The 22,966-nt window shown below is 34.5% G+C and overlaps 1 protein-coding gene across 8 annotated transcripts in view; it reads right to left on the bottom strand.

The window, feature by feature from the left end:
• SLC4A10 (solute carrier family 4 member 10) overlaps positions 1–22,966 on the bottom strand; it is a gene marked incomplete at both ends in the record, with an annotated part of 269,813 nt that overhangs the window by 178,520 nt on the left and 68,327 nt on the right. For 3 of the 8 annotated variants that reach the window (XM_084240235.1, XM_084240239.1, XM_084240236.1), the window contains one exon: positions 18,284–18,364. The exons of the other annotated variants lie outside the window; for them this stretch is intronic. In XM_084240235.1, the coding sequence (XP_084096361.1) occupies positions 18,284–18,364 (81 nt within the window). Of the gene's footprint in view, positions 1–18,283; positions 18,365–22,966 lie in introns of those variants that run through there. 8 annotated transcript variants of the gene reach the window in all.

Here is a 22,966-nt window from a genome sequence, read left to right as displayed (position 1 = left end):
TCATCACAATTAATTCCTAGCCATGTGACTTTGGGCATCTTATGTAAACTCTCTGGGGCTCAAGTAACTTATTAATACATGTAAAGTTCTTGAATTTGTCAGGCATGTGTTCAGTTATTATTTGTTATTGCTATTATTTATATCATATGTTCTATCGGGGCCACAAAACTCAATAAGTCATGGTTCCTTCCCTCTAGAGGTTTACAGATTTTATATTAAATATAATATACAATGGTGTTGTGAAAGAAATTCATAGAGGCTGCTATTTTTTTGAGAAAGTCAGTAAGTATTAAAAGATATTTGAGCAGATTTTTTAAAATATCAATGTATCTTTGACAGATATACAGATAATAAAGGTTAAAGATATTAGTGGGTCCCAGAGCAATTCTAACTTGATATTAAACTGTCAAGACAGTTTAGTTGATTTGGTTTTCCTTACCTGGGTAGAAAACCTCCTAATATCTAGGACAGGATTAGAAATGCTGATATGAAAAAAGTGGAACTAGAACTCAAGGAAAAAGTCATATCACATACATACATTCATATGTGTGTAAGTGTGTGGGTGTATATAAACATATATACATGTGTATATGTATTTCTTAAAATTTAATCCGTGAGGATTAAAACAAAAGGCCTGACACATGATAAAAGGTTTAGTGAACTGGGCACAGCATTATTCTCAATAGCCAAGGTATGGAAACGATCTAAGCAGCCATTGATGAATAAATGAACAAGAAGATGTGGTGTATATATACACAATGCTATTTTAAAAAGATGAAATTTTATTGGTTACCAGAGAGAAAGGCATGAGGGGGGTGGAGAATAGAAGGGGAGTAAGAGGATGGGGCATTGGTAGGGGAGGTTTGGTGAAGGGTGAGTAAAGCATGTGAAGGAGTTAAAAATGTAGCCCCAAATTTATGTAGACATATAACTGACTGAGGAATTAACAATAAAATAAAGGATTTTTAAAAAGAAATATAGAATATAGCACAGAATGACAAGTTCATGAAAATATCAGATAATTGTTTAATGGAGGATAATATAAGAAACTCTAAACTATACTTCCTTGGCATTCTGCAAGATAAGATTAGTGAGAATGGAAGAGGAGTAGTTTGAAAATAATAGGTGATATAAGATCTTCATCCTTGGATTCAAGAATCACAATGAATCACAAACAGGATAATTAAAAGATAAGTCACACTCACATACATCATGTGAAACTCAAGAATGACACATTTTTAAAGCACTGAGGAAATAAAAAGATTTACCTACAAGGGAATGACAAACTAGCAAGTGCAGAAATTGGAATACAATAAAATAATATCTTCAGGATACTAAGGAAAAACTTATTGGTAATCTAGAAGTGTACACCCAGCTAATCAATCATTCAAGAAAGATATTGCAGATGAACAGAAACAGAGAATTTATCACCAACATATCCTTTCTAAAGGAACGTCTAGGGAAATCCATCAACACAGCAAGAGAATGAAGTTGCAATCTTTGTCTCCATATATTCACAAATAAATTGCAGTAGAGCAAAGTCAATAACCTTTGAACCGTGAAATATAAATGGACAAATACAGCATTCAACAGGAGTAATGGTTTGGCAGAAAAAAGAATATGAAAGTGTAAATGAACTGTGTTTGCAGAGATTTTGTGGCAGTCACAAGAGTGACAGGAATCTGCTATATGGAGCCCCTATGCTGCTGTTAACTCAGGGCCAGAAGCCCACATCTAAGGTTTTGGAGACCTGACACTGCACTGGAAAAGGGAGTACACAGACTTAGCATGCAAGACAGAGGGTGCAGCACTGGACCACTATAGTAGGAAGGGTACACAGTGATAAATTATTGGTTTGAGCCTCAGGCTCTTAATCTCCCAATGTAGTTGGAGACCAAATAAGTGAGATGAGTCAGGTTAAATCACTGTGTCACCTCATAGAAGAGGTTATTATTTACAATCCACGGCAATTAAACACCTGCTTTATTCCCACCTAGAGACAAAACCAAGACAAAACCAAATGCTTTACTAACCAACTTAATCATCTGTATCTTATTAAGAGATGCAAGCACCCCAGGGTAATACTCTGTACTGGAAAACAAAGAGATCAAATCCAAGTTTGTGGCTCTGTCTCAACTAAAATCTCTAACCAATGCTGCACTCAGTGCTCTACCATGGCTGAGAGGTTGAGGCTAGAATGAGACCATATAAGACAGTAAGCCAAGGAGTTGGACAAAGAGAGGGATTGCTGCGTATTCCCACTATGAAACTCTGGCACCTGCAACACAGTAGGAAACTTGAATCCTTAAGGCGCACTAGAAAATATCCTACAATGCACTATGCACTAGTTCCTCTCTACCAATTACCTTTTGCCAGTAAAAGTTCTTCAGCCATATAAACAAGGCAGCAGTCTGAAAATTTATCCCTATTACAAGCCATGAAAACTAAAAATGAAGAGACAGAATATAACACAAATGCTGGAGAGAAAAAAAAAAGAAGTCTGAATCCAGCAGAACAGAATAAAGAACAAGAAAATATCAGACTGTTATAATCAGAACCACTGTACCTAAAACAAAACTGAAATTAAAAAAATACAACAGAGCCTCAACAGCAATTAACCACAAGCAATGGAGAGAATTATCAAGCTCAAAAGCATAATGTTGTAGAATACAAAAATACAATGACAAATAGAAAAAACTAATGACAATAGTGTAAAATCTCATTGGGAAAACAGAGAGAAATAACATCTGCAACACATGGGTCCAAGAAAGAGAACAGAAAGTCAAAATTTATTTAAAGAAATAGTTGCTGAGAAGCATATCAGGAAACAAACCTGTGTCCTGACCCAGGAAGCCCAAAGATTTCCAAACACAGTAATACCAAACAAACACATTCCAAGATACATAATAATAAAAGTGTGGAAAGCTGATGAAGACAAAAATTTTGAGAGAAAAAAGAGTAACTTATAAGGGAACAACAACTCACTATTTCCAGACTTTTCAGTAAAACCTTCAAACAAGAAGGGAATGATAGGAGATACTTAAAGTACTCAAAGAAAAAGATTCCCAGTCTAGAATCCTTGATCCCACAAATTAAGACTCAAGACAGAGAGAAGGACAAGAAGTGTCACTGAAAAGCAAAATCTAAAAAATTTATCAGCACCAAGCTACACATGAAAGAAGTGCTAAAGGAATTGCTGTAAATAAAGTGAGATATATGAAACACCAACTAAAAAAATGCAAAAGGTCAATAGGCATATGAAATAATGTTCAACATCCCTTATAATCAGGGAAATTCAAATCAAAACCTCACTGAGATATCACCTGACCCCAGTAAGAATGGCACATATCAAAAAAACAAGCAACAACAAATGTTGGCAAGTATGTGGTGAAAAAGGAACTCTCCTACATTGCTGGTGGGAGTGCAAACTGGTCCACCCACTATGGAGACTGTCTGGAGGTTCCTCAGTCTACTAAAAATGGAGCTACCACACGACCCAGCAATTCCACTCCTAGGGATCTACCCAAAGGACACAGAAACATTGATTCAAAAGAACACCTGTACCCCTATGTTTATTGCAGCACCATTTACAATAGGTAAAACCTGGAAACAACCCAAATGCCCCAAAATAGATGACTGGATCAAGAAGATGTGGCATATATATATACACAATGGAATATTATTCAGCAATCAAAAAATATAAACTCATGCCATTTGCAGCAACATGGATGGAGCTAGAAGGAATTATGCTCAGTGAAATAAGCCAGAAGGAAAAAGAAAAATATCAGATGGTTTCACTTATAACAGGAATATAGGGGAACCAAATAGGATCAGTGTAAAAAAAATAATAATAATAATGGTACAAAACACTACAAAGCAAAAATGGAAAATTATAAATCGGAGACATACTGCATGGGAGGAGGAGGGAGAGGAAGAAGAGGGAGGAAGGGAGGAACACAGGGACTGAGGTGATGGCGCACGGGTGCACTGGTGAAGGAAACTATGGGGACTGCAACTGAGGGGGGAGCAAATATTGTTCAAAAATGAATAATGTTGTAAAAAAATTAAAAATTAAAATTAAAAAAAATCAGTCCTTGAAAGCTGACCATAGAACGCAGGCAAACCGAGAAAGAGAGGGAAGGACAAGAACAAAGTGAGGAAGGAGCACAATGGACTATGATGCTGGACTATGTACGAGTGCCTTGGTGGCAGGTACACTATGGCAACAACACCTGAAGGAGGAGATCCTATACCTCCAAAATACAAACAGCAATATAAATCAATGTTACAGCAATATGAAATATTTTTTATAAGGAATTGTCTCTTTTTTTTTAAGATTTATTTATTCATTTTACACAAGAACCGGGGTATAGGCTAGATGTACGGGAGGGTGAGAGGATTCACCAGAGACAGAGTGGGGAACAGAACAGGCAGACTGATGAAATACACTGCTGAGAGGAACAGCGGGCGAGATAGGAGAGGTCTGCCGTGCCATGTGGGACCCTCGCCGGCCGACCAGGATTGAACCAGCGCTGCAGAGGCTGCAGACAGCTTCACAGCGCTGCGTTCAACCGCCTGCGCCACCAGGGGAGGCCCAATATGAAATATTTTTTTAAAGATAAGTGTCTAGGGTCTCCCTGGTGGCACAAGGGGTTAAGGCACAACCTATGAGGCTCTCCACAGCCTCTGCAGCACAAATTCAATCCCCAGCTGGCCAGGGAGCAACCCACATGACACAGCAGACCTCTCCTGCCTCGCCTGCGGCTCCCCTTAGCAGTATATTTCAGTCAGTCTGCCTGTTCTGTTCCCCACTCTGTCTCTGGTAAATCCTCTCACCCCTCACACATCTGGACTGTTCCCCAGATCTTGTATAAATAAATACATAAATAAATCTTTTTTAAAAAGATAAGTGTCTAAATAACTTCTAAAGTGAAGTAACCAAGGCTAGCTAGTTTGGTGATTTTGTAAATTTTTTTTTTAACTTTGCTTATTTTTAGCTTAAATGTAATGGCATAAATTTCAACGATCACTTTAAAATGGATTTCTATTTTAATAAAACAGAAGCAAAAGAGAAAAACATGAAATAAAATGTCATGTTGCTTCAAGTTTTCAAATCAGTACTTAGAGTACCAATATACATCCATATACATTGCAAGTATGTTATATAAATGTACTCTGAGTAATCTGGAAGCCACAATAAATATCAAGTTAAGTTTGTAGGCACATAGCATGGAAAACAGAAATCAGCATAATTCTTGAGACTGTTATATAATTTTTTGTACCTCAGTCATTGTTTATTAGTAATGTTTTACCATACCACTAATAAATTAGAAAGTTGAGGAGCAATACAATTTATCAAAATAATGGTGTTGCATATAATAGCAACTTTAATGAAAGTGATTTTCCAAATTTACAAATGCCAAAAGTAGTTGAGGCAGTATGGAAGGCCACTTTATTTATTTTCCCCTTTATTTTATATACATACACACACACTACCTGTGCTCTTCAAATTATTTCAAATTACTTCAAAATTCAAGGGATACAGAAAAAGAAAATTAAAATAACCTCAATATGAAGAAAATAGAATTATAGTTTATTATAGTTTAAATAAGAAATGAGTAAAAGGGAAAGGATAAGTAGAAATGTATATAACACTTTTGGTGGATAATTTCCTAAATTTTCTCAATTATTTATTTTTTCACAAGACCAAACCCATCTATTGCATGAATTGAGTTTGAATATAATTTAATGTGAGAATTTCTTCTACAAGTTAGAAGCACCAAGTACCAATTTTTAGAAATGTGATTAATCTGTCCCTCTACTTAGTATAGAAAGGAAGCAGTCAAAACTAATTTATAGCTAGCATTATAGCTATAAATACCTCTCATTTATTAAATTCCTTCTATCAACAGGCACTAATCTGATATCCATGACAGGAAATAGTGTGGCTAAGAAAAGCTCTGAAACCAGACCACCCTAGGTTCAAATTAATGCTTATTTAACCATGTGACTTTGTGTAAGTTCTTTGTGCCTCATTTTCCTCATTTGAAAAATGGGGATTATGTTATTTGCTTCCTATAATTATGAAGATTAAATGAGTTACATTTTGCTAAAATGCTTAAAGCAGTACCTGGGAGTTCTATATTAGTGTTAGTTAAGTAAATATACTTTATTTTATATAATCCTCCTAACAGTTGTAGAAGGTAAATATGTTTATGCCAACTTCAAAGGTGAGGAATTTGGTTCAGTTAAGAAAAGCTAAATGACTTGTCCAAGATTATAAATTGCTCCACCAACTTTAGGCAGGATTAGGGTTTAAATCAAAATGTTATATGATTTTAAAATTCATTATCTTTCTACCATGTCACTTACTGCCTCATTTTCTCCAAAGCTCAGCCATTTTTCTCCAGATTTACATACCACATAAATAACATTAACAGTAATAGAAATTTTATGTGTAGAAAAAAATTGAAATTTAAGTGTTCTTTCTGAAATCTTATAATTTTCTACATTTTATCTAATCTATGCATATAAGAACAAATATGCACATAGTTACATATTTTGATTTTTTTAATCTTAAACTGTGATTGATATTATATGTTCACAAAATCATATTGTCCTCTTTCTCTTCCTGGACTATAGGGAGATGAACAAGACTAACAAGAAAACAAACATGTGTATTTATACTTCTCAAAATTATACTTTCTAATTGTTGCATAGTATTTCATCAGGCTGATATCATCAAGTTTTCTTAATTGTTCTCATAGTATTGGCCAATTGGACTTTTATCTAATTTCTCACTAATATAATTTTTCAATATTTATATTTATAGAAATTAAATGTTGGAAATTTTTAAAAAGCATGATAGTGAATAAATTAATTATTTTCTTTGGTGCTTAGTGCATCAAATTAGTAAACATGGTACTTATTTAAAAGTCTGCTTTTAAACTACAGTTGATTACTAGAACATCTCTAATTAAATAAAAATGGGTCTTAAAGGATTAGCTGAGACAACAGAGTAAAGAAGGTATTCTTTACTACAGAAATAGGTAAATGAGAGCTGAGATTTAAAAATAAAAAGGGATGAAGACTGTAATGTGAGAAAAAAAACAATGAAAAATGTCTAAAAGACAGGATAAACATTATGGAGAAGGAAGCAATAAAAATAAAACCATATAGATATTGCAATAAAATTTTTGTAGGACTATTTCTGTAACTTTTTAATTGCATAGTATAATGTTAATTATATACATATTGTTATGTGATAGGTCTCTATAACTTTTTCATGTTATAAAATTGAAACCCTATTGAACAAAAATATATTGACAGAGTATGGAAACTTTTCTTCTCCTGTTAATGTTTGTTGCTCCCAACAGTTTTCTTTTTTCTATTTATTTTGGATTCTATCTTATATATCAGAAGTTTTCCTTAGAGGTCTCATTATCTTTGGTTGTCTTCTCATATTTGAGTATGAACTGAAAAGCTAATTGAAAGCCCTGAGTATGTGGAGGGGACTTGCCAAGGTTAAGCATACTGTAAATGATTTGACTTGCAGATTTGCAAAGATGAAAATTCTATATCAGTGTATTAGGGGTTTTTCTTTTAAGTTTGCTAAGTTCAATTGGATCTTCCAATACCCTGACTGATTGGAGGATGATGTCCTGGCTGCCAGCCTTCTAAAAGTAAAATGGAGGAAGAGTGGAGATCACAACATTCTTACCGAATCCAACTCTTTTTAAATTATTTTTTCCCCCGTAGAAGAACTGGGGTGTAGGCCAAAGGTGCAGGGGGTGAGAAGATTCACCAGAGACAGAGTGGGGAGTAGAACAGGCAGATTTCTTCTGTGCCATATGTGGGTTAGCTCTCTGGCTGGGTATGGAACGCAGGCCATAGCAGCGATAGTGTTAAGAGTTAACCCCTAGGCCACCAGAGATGTCCATGAATCCAGCTGTTCTTAAGAAACTGTTTTTCCACTTCAATATTTCTGGGGTTATGCAATCCAATGAGATTCTGTTTAAGCCATTTCATAGAAATGGCTTTCTTGAGTTAAAATGGGAAATTTGCTGATTGGTTAAAATGAAGAAAGGCAAAGATATGAAAATGTGATTGGATTCTGAAATGATGCTCAGTTTGATTCTTTCATGGGTATCTGAGCCCTTTCCATGATGCTTCATTGTAAATGGGCTGATTCTTAGTATTGCCAGTGCCCGCTTACAATTCTATATTCTGTGAGCCAAGTATTTTCCATTTTCCTTCTGCTCACACAATTTTGTCACTGCTTTTTTCACTCCCCTTCTCTCCACCTACATCTAATTTTGGCAGAGAGAAAGAGTTCAAAAATATTCTTAATTGTTTTTAATAGGATTTTGGTAGAAAGGAATAATAACTATTATTTTTCTGATTGTTTTACCTAAAGTCTCCTAGTTTTACATTTATTATATTTATTTAGATTTACTATATCTATATGTACATATATGCATTTACTATAGACCATCTTTAACTTTACTATATTTCAGAACATCTCAACCAGGGCAATAAATTCTTGCTTATAATTATTCAATTACTAAAATTTATTCTGCCACTATTACAGTTCCTGTGAGAGATAATACTCTTTTTCAATCTCCTGTTCATAGTAAACAACCTGAATAAGCTTCGGAAAAAATTTTGCTGTCCCAAAGCAAACTTCCATGTTCTTATATTTATATAACATAATCTATTTATTGAATCAATATTTATTAATCATTTAACATATACTAGAGCCTGTTTTAGGTAGATGAGATTATTAACTAAAAGATATACTTGCCTTCTGGAACTTCACATTCAAATGGACAAGACATAAAACACGTATGTTTTCAAATGTTATATACATGGTGAATGTTATACCAGTAGTAGATTGTTTTCTAAGGGATATTTAAATGTATGCCTAATCCCACTAAATGATAATTTAACTGCGCTTTATAAAACAATTAAGATTATCAAGGTGGTAGGAAGAAGCAGGATTCCAGGCAGTTGAGATAACTTGTACAAAAGCTTGCCTGAATGCAGTACCTTCAAAAGATCTAAATTCCCTTTCTTTTTTATTCAACATTTTTTTCTTTAGACATCTCAAATAGTTATAAAAACCAGGGATTTTAAGCTTAATACTAATACTTTCACTGTAATTTCTTATAAGTGAATTAAAATACATTTCAAGTTATCCAATAAGCCAACAGAAGAACCAGAAATAAAACTAAAATTTTGGTTTTCTGGTTGCCTTCTGAATGGTCGAATACTGGATAATTTTAACTCTAAATTCTGAAAATGTGAGTCCCTTAGCTGTCTGATTTTTCTCATTGTTGCATATAATTGTAGTGATAATGAGAACTAACACTCATTGTAAGGCTTACAATGTGCCAGGAACAGTGCTAGAATTTCTCGCAGCTTTAGTTAAAATCTTAAAAATAGATGAGGGTTCTGTGACTTAAAGAAGCTAAGAAGCTTTTCCAGTAACCCTCACTTACTAAGAGATGGAGATTGGGTTTGAAGAAATATCAATACTCTTAACCAATATACTACAAAGGTATTAGTTAAGCATAAACTAAAATTCTTTAACTTCAAGACACTTCAGTGTCTGTTCCAATCCTACTTATACACCTTAGTTAATAAGAATTCCTAATAGCGCCCAAAGTAACTTAGGTCATATTTTTCCATGAACATTTCATACTCATTTCCCATTTTGTTACTCAACAAAATTTCTTAGTAGTTTCATGTGCCAGGCACTGCAATAGTGCTCCCTTTGTTTTCAAACAGTTCAGTCAAGACAGGAAGATCAATGATCACAGTGTGATTTGCACTGTACTTGAATTAAGATAAATGCTGGAATCCATAAGAAATAAGGAAAAAAACACTTAACCCCCTTTAAATGGGCAAGGGAATATTTCAAACAGAGGCACTGCTTAATCTAAATAAATCTTGAGGTATAAGAAATATTTCACCAGGCAAAAAAAAAAAAAAGAAAGAAAAAAAGAAAAAAAAAGAAAAAGAAAAAGAAAAAGAAAAAAAAAAAAGAGAGAGAAAGAAGGGGCCAAAGGTACTATAGGCAGAAAGAACAGCATTTTCAAAGGTTTGAGAGCCTGAGCTCTAAGTTTAAAAATGACTAAGTTTAAATGTCACTTCTCATTCCTCAAAAAATTTAAAATAGAACTACCATATGATCCACCAATCCCACTTTTGGGTTTATAGCCAAAGGAAGTGTAAGAACTAGCTTAAAGCCCTACCTGCACTCGTATGCTCATTGCCACACAATAGCCACAATAGATGATGGATAAAGAAGATGTGATGTTTTTATAATACAATAAAATTCAATAGACTATTATTCAGCCTTTAAAAATAAGGAAATCCTGCCATTTACAAAAACATGGCTGAATCTAAAGGACATTGTTATTAAGTGAATTAAGACCGATATAGGAAGAGAAGTACTGTAAGATATCATTTATCTGTGGAATCTAAAAAAATTCATAAAAGCAGAGAGTGGAATGATAGTTATTTGAGATGGGAGGTAGAAGAAATGGGGATATGTTGGTCAAAAAGCATAAACTTTCAGTGATAACATGAATAAATTCTAGGGGTCTAACATCCAACATGATGACTATGCTTAACAATGCTGTGTCATACATTTGAAATTTGTTAAACGAGCAGAACTTAATTGTCTTGAGATAGTCATTTCACAAAGTACATGTATATCAAATCATCACAGTGTACACCAAAAACATACAATTTTATTTGTCAATTAATACTCCAACAAAGCTGGAAATGTAATTCCCAAATGTAATCCCCAGATTTAATAAATTGTCTATTTCAGACTCACATAGCAACCTTTACTTTCATTTCTCTTTGGTTAAACTCAGGTGGCTCTTAATTTTTTGCCAACTCTTCCTAATTAAAGATTTTATCTATCTTGTTCAATGCTGAATCTCCACCATTTAGCCCATACTAGGTGTTCATCAAGCACTCATTAAGCCATATAAATGAGCAGTGAATGAACTTGTAGTGAAACGGCAAATGATTCAGTATCAGTAGAGTGAAGGGCATATGTTAGGATGTGGCAGGAAATAAGACTTATTGGTAATACAGGTCTTATATGTCATACAAAAAGCTCTTAAAATTATCTTGAAGGTATTATGAGCCTTTTTTATTATTTTATATATTTTTACATTGTTTTTCATTTTTGTACAATGTATGCATTTTCATCTCAGTTAGAGTCCCTGTGAAATTCCCACTACCCATTCACCCATGTACCATCACCATAGTCCCTTATGCTCTTTCCACCCCTGTTTTGATCTTACTCCCTTCTCCCCACCTGCAGAATGAGAAGATGTGGTATATACACACAATGGAATATTATTCAGCCATCAAAAAAGATAAACTCATGCCATTTGCAACAACATGGATGGAGCTGGAAGGGATCATGCTCAATGAAATAAGCCAGAAAGAAAAAGAAAAATATCAGATGGTTTCACTTATAGGAGAAATGTAGAAGATCCAAATAAGAGATCAGGGAAAAAAAGTAATTATAATAATGTACTATGAGGCTTTGAATTAGTTAATCAAGCTTGCTCCTGGTTTACATTTTTGAAAGAGTACTGTGGCAGCTGAATGGTAGGTAGATTGCTTTAGGGATGGGTGATAGGAATAAAAAAAAATACCAGAAAGAAATGATAATAGTCCAAGTGAGAAATGAATGGGAACTCACATGAAGGTCAAAAAAAATAGGTGATGGAACAAAAGAGCAGGATAAGGATCTACATAATTGGTGAGTAATTGGATCTAGGTTGGTATAAAAAAGTTAAAGATGACTACCAGGTTATCATGCTAAGAAATACAAAAAGGTTTTGAAAAGAAACCAGTAACTTTAGGAAGTACCAAGTTTTACATATTTATAAGAGAGATGAGCAGATATCTACCAGGATGCAATGTCTGGTACACTAGACAGAGGTTAGATGTAGATTTGAACTATAAATTTGGAACTCATCAGTATGGAAAGTCATAGTTCTCAATTTTGACTGCCCATCAGACTCATCTGAGAAGCTTTTGTAAATATAGAAGCCTTTGTTCTATCTCCATAGACTTCATTTAGTACTTCTAAGATAAGTTTGGGCCATCAGTGTTTATAAAAAGCTAAACATTTGATGCATAGTCACAATTAAGAATCACTGAGATTTGTGGTTTTCAAACAGGTTGCACCAGTTAGGGGAGAGTAAGAAAAAAATATCAGAGCAATTAAGATAATAACAACTATAATTTATTGAGACCTATGGCAAGAATTGTGCTAATAACGTCATACATATTATTTGCAGTGGAAGAGAAACCAGAAAAGAATATAATGAAAGTGAAGTCACACCTCTTCCATGAAGTCTTTCACAGTTTGCTACTAGGATGCACTGATTTACACACGGCCATCTAGTTCAGATGGATGTAATCCTAAACAGAATACAACGTGGCTAAGAGCAAGACCTTTAGAACTACACTTTCTAGTTTGAATCCCATGTAAATCCTATCCTTTGCTGGTAATTTTGACCTAAAGCAAGGACATTTTTTATTTATTTAAGTGTGCTATACATTAAGTATAATGAATGTGTGTATAGACATATATGTCCTAAATATGTGTGTATATAGTATACTTTAAATATATACCCAAATACATTATACTTCATGTATACTATAATGTAAATTATTTGAAGTGACAGATTTGTTTTACATCTTTCATATTTTCGTAGCTTTGTCCTCAACTTCACCTACAGTAATTAAAATAATATTTGGTAAGTAGTCATTACTTCAAGTACCTTACTTGCATTATTTCATTAACTCATTTTTCTAACTACAACTCTACAGAGCAGCATATTAGTACCCCCATTTTACAGAGAGCAATACTGAGGCAAAGAGAAAGAAGGTAACGTCACTAAAATAAATATTGCCCATAAATTAAAGGTCAAGAGATCCAAACAGAGGAGTCCAGCATCAGGACTCTCTTAACTACTGTGCTCTACAGCCTCCCTCCACACTACACAATAGACTCATTAAATCAAGTCTCTATACATATCAGACTGAGTAAAATTTGAAAGAAAAAGAAATTGGGAGGTAACAGATGGTATACATTTACATGCAGCACATTTTGTCATATATTTCATTGAAATAAGGCTCTGTTGCCTTTTAGAAAAAGGACTGTGGGTGTTTGGATGGTGAGTGTGATGTGGTAACATACATCTGAAAAGGTGTGGTCCTCAGCCCCTAAATCATACAGTGTTGTAAACCAACGTAACAGCAATAAAAAAAAAAATGATACAATTAAAAATGAAAGGACTAAGTAGAGAACTCAGATTTTTTAAAAAGAAAGGTAGGGGGATTTGAAGAAGGACTTTTCCATTATTTTTTAAAATTTATATTCCTGTATCATCACTTTTAGAAGGCTTGAAGAACTGATTCACTAAATGTTGTTTTTCTGCTTTTTGAGAAAGAAAATGTTTAAATTTTTTAAAAAATTAAAGCTATCCAGCGCCTAATCATCTCTCTAAGATTTTTCCCAGAAATTAATCTGTTTATACAACAACTACTTGAAATTTGTGGGGTATTATATGGGTAGCTCTTTTCCAGGCAATATGAAGTCATAAGGATTAATGAGTAAAATCTCACTAGAACTGTTAGAAAGTGGGGTTTTGAAATATGCAGACTTCTACAGAAATATTCTCAGTTCTCAATGGGTATGCTATTGTTCTAAATATAGGCCAGAGAGCAATTGTGCGTGGCTTAATTTTAATTCACACTTGTGGAATTCCATGAGTTTTACTTCTGACATACTTTATAAGGACAATGTACTAAATGAAAGTATTTAATTTCATTTACCCCACAATTTCCATGTGTACATTTATCTTCTTCCTGGGTTTAATACCAAGTCATATCCCAGCTATCATACCTAAAGGAAATTTGCTCTTGGTGTTACCCAGCTTTTTCACTAACCTTGAGCAACACTGAAATGCTTCAGGTATATGAACTAGAAAATTCAAAGGTGATATATAAAATTAGCAATAACTGTTGATCATTTTTAAATGAACAGAGAAAAGATAATATGTCACTGTGACTTCCATAATTATCAATAGCAATCCCTATTTACAATTTAGCCTGAAGCAAAGGCCTTTTTATCCAAATATTCACCATAGTGACAGGCATTTCATTGTATTAAAATGATCCTTCTAAATTGTCCTTGGTCTAGGAAATGTCAAAAATAAATCCAAAACTAAATCAGATTACCTACCAATAAAACAGAGTTTACATCAGGGACAAGCAGGAGGTCTCCTATGATCTGAAATCTAGGACTTCTGAGTGGTTGTGGATAGACTGAGAAATGCTCTCACGTGCAATTTTGATAGAGAATCTTATTAAAATCTTTCATTTTGCTTTTACCCCCTACCTTGTCTACTAACTACTAAATCTACTCAGGAATTTAATTTTCATTTCACAGTCTCAAGAGGGTTAGAGCTCTGAGAATGATTGCAAAATATAGGTACTGCTCTTTTGTTTATTTTATTTTATTTCAAGAGTAAGTTGATCAGCACAGAAATGTCCTCAAATTAGAAATCATAATCTAACATTCAAAACTGCACTATCTGGTCCCCACAAACTTTTCCCGCGGTCATCTGAATTACCCCAATAATCCTAATGTGAAAAATGAACTATTTTGTATCACTCAAGCATACTTTTTGCTTTCTGCCTTCCTACCTCTGCGTATGTTGTTTTCTTTGCCTGAAAAGACCTTTCCCCTGCTGTGCCCAGTCTTCAAGGTCTACCTCCTATGCCACTTTTGCATAATTTCCTAGCTCCCCATCTAGTCTCTCCTTTCCTCTCCCAACTCAGCTTAAAATACACTGCTGCCTGAACCCATGGCAAAATAATGTATGTTTCCTTCATCTCTCTTTCAACTCCCCATGACACTCACTACTTGCCACATTCTATTATAGTTGTGTTTAGTGTTTATGACTCACTATCTACAAACTCCTGAAGGCAGGGACCTATTAGTCTTTATATCCTTACCCCCTACTGTGCTTTTTAGAACACTGTAGGGTTTGTGTGTTTGTTTGTTTGCCTGTTTTAACAAATTGCTGAGATTCAATTGACCCAGTGGCACTTGGGCAGAAAATCTGCACAATGAGAAAATTATTCAAAAGAAGAGCAATAAAATTAAGTCATAAAATGTAACACCTAAGTATTTAGATTTCATCCAAATACCAAATTACTCACTTGTACTTAGAAGTTTAACAATTTTTAAGCAAATAGATGCCTTTATATTATATAATCACTAGTGATTCAAAACCACCACTTATGCACCACCACTTACGCACCTCTTACCTCAGTCAGCTTTTATAAACCAGAAGAATTTGCAAACCAGTTTTCTATTGCTTGAATTCGATGAAACAAACACTTTGGAGCTCTGCTGTTGGGCAGCTTTACCCAGTTTGGGATTCTAAGGAAGCTGAGGTTTTATATCTGCTCTATCTGCCATGCCAGTACTTTCAGCAGCATACTAGCATGACAGAGGAGAGAGTAGTACCACCAGCTGGCTAAGGAAGGCCTTCTTCCATACCAGCTCCTCCCCAAGCCCATTCTTAGAGCCTGAGCTGAATCCTGTGCCCACTCCATTTTATTCAAAGGACACCCCAAAGGAGCTAGTTAGCATCAAACATGCCCAAACCTGCTACTCTTTATTTCCCAAGCTTAATCTCTATGAAGTCAAAACTCCCTTCTATAATGCAGAATTTCCTACCCCTAGTCTGGAATTAGACTTGATCAGTCACATCCTGGTTTGAGGGGTGGGGTCCCTGTTTCTGTCTCTTCCCAAGGGGCTAGGCCCAAATTCACTCTCAAAATAATTTTGCACCTATGTTTTATAAAAAACACAGTTATTTTATTGATTTACAATTGATATTGCTCTGGTACAGTAAGTCACACATTATAAAATAACTTAATGTAGCTGTGAATATTATGAAATTCTTGACTGTACCTTTCAAATCAATATTACTTTTCTCATACTGAGATACTCACATGAGAAAAAAAAAGCTATATGTAACTCATCCTAAGATGAGTAAAATTAAGTTACAAGTTAAATTAAGTTAAAACTGAATGCAGCATATCATTTTTGAAAAATCAATTCAAAATATAAGCATAGCTCACTGTGTACATTTTCTTATAATCTCCTTGAAAACAGGAAATAGCATTTTCTTTCAGTATTCTTCCTAACACCAAACACAGTATCTTGCAAATGCACATGTTTATTAAATTGAACAATTTGCAAATAATTACTTATAGTCAACTTACCTTTAGAAACATTTATTATGCATAATGAAATACATGTGTAATATAGTACAGACAGAGGCAACTATTGTTTAAAAAAGAGATGACCAATTATTATTGGGCAAATTTATAATCAATTTTACCACTCAAAAGGTCAAGATCATCTGGTTGCACAGGGAAGAAAGTTGACTTAACATTTAAACATTTCCAACATCCTAACCAATATGTTTAATGTATTTTGACACAGCAACAAAGAGAAATTTTCTCCAATTTGTAAAAATGACAGTGCTAAGACAGTAATTCTTTTATCTTACAAAATTATTGAGATATCTTTTCTTAAGTACCCCTAAAGAAAATCAGCCAAAAATCTTTGGAGTCTCATTCTTCTGAAAAGTTGTAAATACAGTGAAAAGCAGCAGAATGCTCTGTAACCAATACCTAGAGGAATACCAAAGCAATGCCAAGAAACAGAATGTACTCCTAGTGACTAATACATGCAAATACTGGAAATAAATTCTAACAGATTAAACAGGTTTTGTTGCAACTAAAAGGTATAGTCAAATTATTCCAAAACTAATCAAGCTTAAGAATATGGCAGTCTTCCCTACTAATAAGAATATAAGCTAACTAAGTAGCCTGAATAACATATAAATTATAACCAATAGCAGTAGGTATAATTTTTTCAATGTGTTTTTAATTAAAAAGGAGAAACTTCCCCCTTGACTGAATTTATAGCTGTTTCAGATTTCCACTTTAGTCCTTGATGAATATATTCATTTCTAATACTACATGATTTCACCCTAATGAGGCATTAGATCCTAATCATGCTACAGCATCATAAAAACAAAATCATCCTTCTGATGAGAAATGCTATAACATTTTCTCTCTTTGACTCATTTAATATGGAATGTCTGATCAAAAATCTGACAAGTGCACAAAAATTGAGGTAGAAATGTGCAATATAAAAATATAAGATATATTTTCTTTAAACTTTGAACATCAAACACAGGTACAATCTCTCAACCAAGCATGTAATTTCTGAGGATTTGCTATAATAAACCAAATTTAAATGAAACATAACTTGATTGATTAAAAATAATTAACAGAATTTCAAGTAAAATGGATATATAATTCCAATTTCTTTGCTATGATTCTCTGATCTTTGTATTAGTTATGTTAAATGTAGTAAGTCTTTCCATTCTGAAAATGAAAGTAAATTTTGTGGAATTATCTCAGGGTCAAAAATCTTAAATAAACTTAAGTGTCACAAGCTTTCTTTGTAAAAAACAAAACACTTATCGTTAGCTTTCATCTTTAAGCAATGCCCTAGATGATAGCTATATTAAAAAACCAAGAGCATCATTACTCCAATAGATATGAGAAAACATTTAAATTAATACCCTTCAAAACAGTACAGATACTGAAATATAAATTTCAGGAAATTATAACTCAAATGCTGATAAACATTATTCTACTCATCACACATGATTTCTATATGTCTGCATACCACAATCACAGCAACATCTGCTTATGCTTAAGAAAACCCAGATAATTTTTCTTAATATGTCACTATCTACAAGCTATTAGCTATTATTTAGCAGTTTGATAAATTTATGCTATTTTATCATTCAAAAGAAAATATGCAACTGACTTTATTTAGCAATAATCCGGAAAAATCTGTAGACCCCCAAATCTTGCTTTTAATCAATATGAAGAATTTCTTCACTTACTACTTTACCAAAAGAAGCTAAAAGTAAACACAAACTCAGGCACACACACATACACACACAAATGTCTAAGATTTATATTGCTTACCTGATATCTATTACTACAGATATTACTTGTTCAAATATCCTAAGGAAAATCTAATAACAAGCAATTACATTGATATATTCTAAATGACTAAGAGAAGAAATAAAAACCCTGCAATTTAATAGTATCATCACAATTCATGAGGTCATACCTGATCACTTAGAGATTGAAAGGGTTCACACGTTCCAGACTGCATGACCTTTCTATTTTGAGAAACTCCTAAAGATTGCATGTCCTGTCTGACAAAAGATAATCACAGTCATCTCTAAGTCTCAGTATCTTCAAGGCTAGTAAAGAAAACATCAAAAAGCAGATCTGTCCATCAGTATCTGTTTAAGCCATCATGAAGATCTCAAATCTCATTTACTTTATCGTCTCCCCTTTGCAGTAACAAACACACTGTATTAAGAGAGGATGACACAGTTGTATTTGCTGAAGCTGCTAATGCTCTCTGAAAACAGTAAGCTTACTGCTTAGAGCAATTCTGCATCATCCAAACAGAGAACGAGCCACATACTTCAGTTTTCCCACTTCTGCTACTATAAAGGTTTCACTTGCCAAGAAGAGTTTGATTTTTTTGGTCAGTCCTTTAGAAATAAGCAATGTTCTATTTAATTAAGTATCCAAAGTGTCTGTTGCAAATACCAAGTTAAAATGTCAATTCTTATTAGGCAGTTTTCTTCATACACAACCAAGCTTTACTACAATGATCTAACAAGAAAATTATACTCTTTTAAAGGAATCTTCTCTCCAATCATGTGTGTCATCACTCATCCCACCATGAAAATGAGAGCTCCCTAAAATGAATGATTTTATTCTGGCAACCTTTGATAATCGTATAGATGGATAAATTGGCAAATGCATATTTAGTTTTTAATCCTCAGTAAATTCATTTTTATTTCATATTCTTCAGATTAAGATATATCGAATCAAAAGAACTTTTTACATTTTTATTTAATAATTTATCCTAAAGGGTTTAACATGCAGAAAACAACATGCTATTTAATTACAAAACTGAATTATTAAATATAGGAATGAAATTACATAATCTGTTGGTATTTTTACTGTGATTTTTTCATTGTCTTATCTGCCTTCATCAAGGTTTATATACTTTTATTTACCACAACATAGCAGAGTCAGAAGAAGCTAAGACTGATAAAGAAGTCTGATAATATAGAAGGAAATATAGGCGAAACACTACGTGATCTGCACATCAAAGACATCTTTACAGACACATCACCCAAAGCAGTGATAGTGAAGGCAAAGATAAACAGCTGGGACTACATCAAATTAAAGAGCTTCTGCACAGCAAAAGAGACAATAACAAAAACAAAGAGAAACCCCACCAACTGGGAGAACATTTTTGCACCCAACACTAATGATAAAGGACTGATCACAAAAATCTGCAAAGAGCTGATGAGACTCAACAACAACAAAGAAAATAATCCAGTCAAAAAATGGGCAGAAGAGCTAAAAAGAAACTTCTCTGAAGAGGAAATGCAAATGGCCAACAGGCATATGAAAAAATGTTCAACATCACTTGCCATCAGGGAAATGCAAATCAAAACTACCATGAGATACCATCTTACACCAGTCAGAATGGCACATATTAAAAAAACTAGCAACAACAAATGCTGGTGAGGGTGTGGAGAAAAAGGAACTCTTCTGCACTGTTGGTGGGAGTGCAAACTGGTCCAACCACTATGGAGAGCTGTGTGGAGATTTCTGGACCTACTAAACATAGAGCTTCCATATGATCCAGCAATTCCACTCCTAGGTATTTACCCAAAGTACACAGAAACATCAATTCCAAAGAACACCTGCACCCCTATGTTTATAGCAGCACTGTTTACAATAGCTAAGCTTTGGAAACAACCCAAATGCCCAAAAATAGATGACTGGATCAAGAAGATGTGGTACATATATACCATGGAATATTACTCAGCATTCAAAAAAGATAAACACATGCAATTTGCAGCAACATGGATGGCGCTGGAAGGGATCATGCTCAGCGAAATAAGCCAAAAAGAAAAAGAAAAATACCGGATGGTCTCACTCATAGCAGGAATCTAGAAAACTTAAATAAGGGACCAGGAAAATGAATAACTATAAGAAAGTGAAAATCAAAATCAACAAAAAACTATGAACCAGAGACACTTTTAGGGGGGCGGGGGCGGGAGGGGAGGGATTGGGGTCAGAATGGGGGGGCTGCAATTGTATGGGGAATATAACAATAAAATTTATATTAAAAAAAAAGAAGTCTGATAATAGAGAACCAATAGCTTGTAAAATTATAGGTGGGAAAATTTCTCTGTAGCATGCAACAAAAAACAGTTTTATGGATCTGGAGGGGTTATGCTAAGTGAAATAAGTCAGAAGAAGAAAGACAACTACCAGATGGTGTCACATGTATGTGGAATGTCGAGAAACAAAATAGAGTCAGATAAAACTAAACTAATAACAAAGCCTAGAAATCTGACTATAAAATTGAAACTACCAGAGATGGAGAAAGGGAGGGCAGAACAAAATGGGGAGGAGGCACAATGGACTCCAGTGGAGGACTTTCAGTGTCCTGGTTGTGGGTGTAGCATGTAAAATACACTTTAAGGGGTGTGATCCTATTCATCTAAGTCACATACAGTGTTGTAAACCAATGTTACCGCAATGAAAAAAGATTTTTATAAATAAAATAAGAATGAAAGTGATTAATATTACAATCATTTTAACTGAATTCAAATTAAAGCACAATGTACAACATATCATCTTAACCCAGCCCTTACATTCTATATATCAGGAATTAATGAATATTTTAATTATACACCTATGAACACTTTATTTATATACTGGTGAAATGATGGGTTGAAACTTAATGATAATTAGTCTTTTTCCTGGTCCTTTATTAGGTTTTCTAAATTCCTGCTATGAGTGAGACCATCCAGGATTATAATAAAGTAAAAAATCAAAATCAACAAACAACTATAAACCAGACACACACTACGGGGGGGGGGGCGGGGGGAGAGGAGGGAGTAGAATCAATACAAGAGGGAGTAGGAATTGTACGGGGACTATAACCAAGATGAAAATGCATACATTGTGCAAAAATGAAAAATGATTTAAAAATAATAATAAAAAGAAAGTTAATGATACCTAGAATGTTATACAGCAAATATTTTAGATACATGAAGAATAATAACAAATGAGTATAATTTCCCTTCTCCCATTCACATATTTGATGAGTATAATAGGTATTATCATGGAGATGAGTCAAAATGAAAATTGGGCTTCTCTAAGAGTCTGGAGCATGGGAGGAAAAGTGGAGATGTTGGGTCATGAGTACAAACTTCCAGCTATAAGGTGAATAAATTCTGGGGATTTAATGTGCAGCATAGCGACTATAGTTACTAATATTGTTTTAAATTCTTGATAATTAGGGCCTCCCCGGTGGCGCAGCGGTTGAGCGCTGGGTTGCGGAGCTGCCCACACCCTCTGCAGCGCCGGTTCGATCCCTGGTTGCTCCCCGGCCACCGGAGGAGGGTCCCACATGGCGTGCAGACATCTCTTGCCGCCCGCTGCTCCCCTCAGCAGTGTACTTTGTCACTCTGCCTGTTCTACTCTCCACTCTGGCTCTGGTGAAATCTCTCACCCTCCCGTGCTTCTGACTGTACCCAGTGTTTAAATAAATAAATAAATAAATCTAAAAAGGGGGGGGAATAAATAAATTCTTGATAATTACAATATGGTAGTAAACATTTTGCAATATATAAATGTATTAAATCAACACATTGTACATCTTATACATATACAATATTATGTCATATCTTAATAAATCTGGAAAAAGGTAATTATACCTTAAATATACACAATTTTTATATAAAGTATAAACAAGCAGATTTCTCTAATAGGCTAATTAATACTATGCCTTTTACAGAAATCATTTCTTCTAACTGTACAAGTTAAGACAAAGGTTTTACAATTTGACTGCATGTGTACAATGACATACCTGGATAAAAAAGCACACATAAGGAAATATGATTTGTCTCCACAGTAATAAATCACACTATAATACAAATAGGTACTCATTCTTAAAAAAACTGTATTCTTAATAGGCCCTTAATAGGTTACACCATCTCCCTTTTTATATTCATTTTTTCCTGTAGAAACTACTGAACATCTTCTATGTGTCACTGCACAGGTGCTAGACATGCCACACAACACCAAATATGCCATCACTAAAGCAGATAATTGGGGGCCTCCCTGGTGGTGCAGGGGTTAAAGTCAGCGCTATCAAGCTATCACCAGCCACTGCAACATGAGTTCCATCCCTGGCCAGGGAGCTAAACCATATGGTGCAGCAGACCTCTCCTCTCTCACCGGCTGCTCCCCTCAGCAGTGTATTTCAGCAGATCTGCCTGTTCTGCTCCCCACTCTGTCTCTGTCTCTGGTAAAACCTCTCATCCCAAACCTCTGGCCTACATCCAGTTCTTGAATGTATAATTTTTTTTAAATCTTTTTTAAAAAAGCAGATAACTGGGCCCTCTCTAGTGGCGCAAGGGGTTAAGCACCGCACTATGAAGCAAGCTATAGCCTCTGCAGCAGGAGTTCCATCCCCGGAGGCCAGGGAGCAACCCACATAGCACAGCAGACCTCTCCTGACTCGCCGGCTGCTCCTTTCAGCAGTATAGTTCAGTCAGTCTGCCCGTTCTGTTCCCCACTCTGTCTCTGGTGAATCCTCTCACCCTCCTGCATCTCTGGCCTGTACCCCAGCTCTTATATGCAAAAATAAAATAAATCTTAAAAAAAAAAGCAGATAACTGAACAAGTATTTTTTTTTTAT

This window comes from Talpa europaea (assembly GCF_964194135.1).
Source record: "Talpa europaea genome assembly, chromosome: 1".
Taxonomy (NCBI): domain Eukaryota; kingdom Metazoa; phylum Chordata; class Mammalia; order Eulipotyphla; family Talpidae; genus Talpa; species Talpa europaea.
Note: the sequence above shows the minus strand (reverse complement) of the source record. Positions and strands in the feature narration are given on the sequence as shown.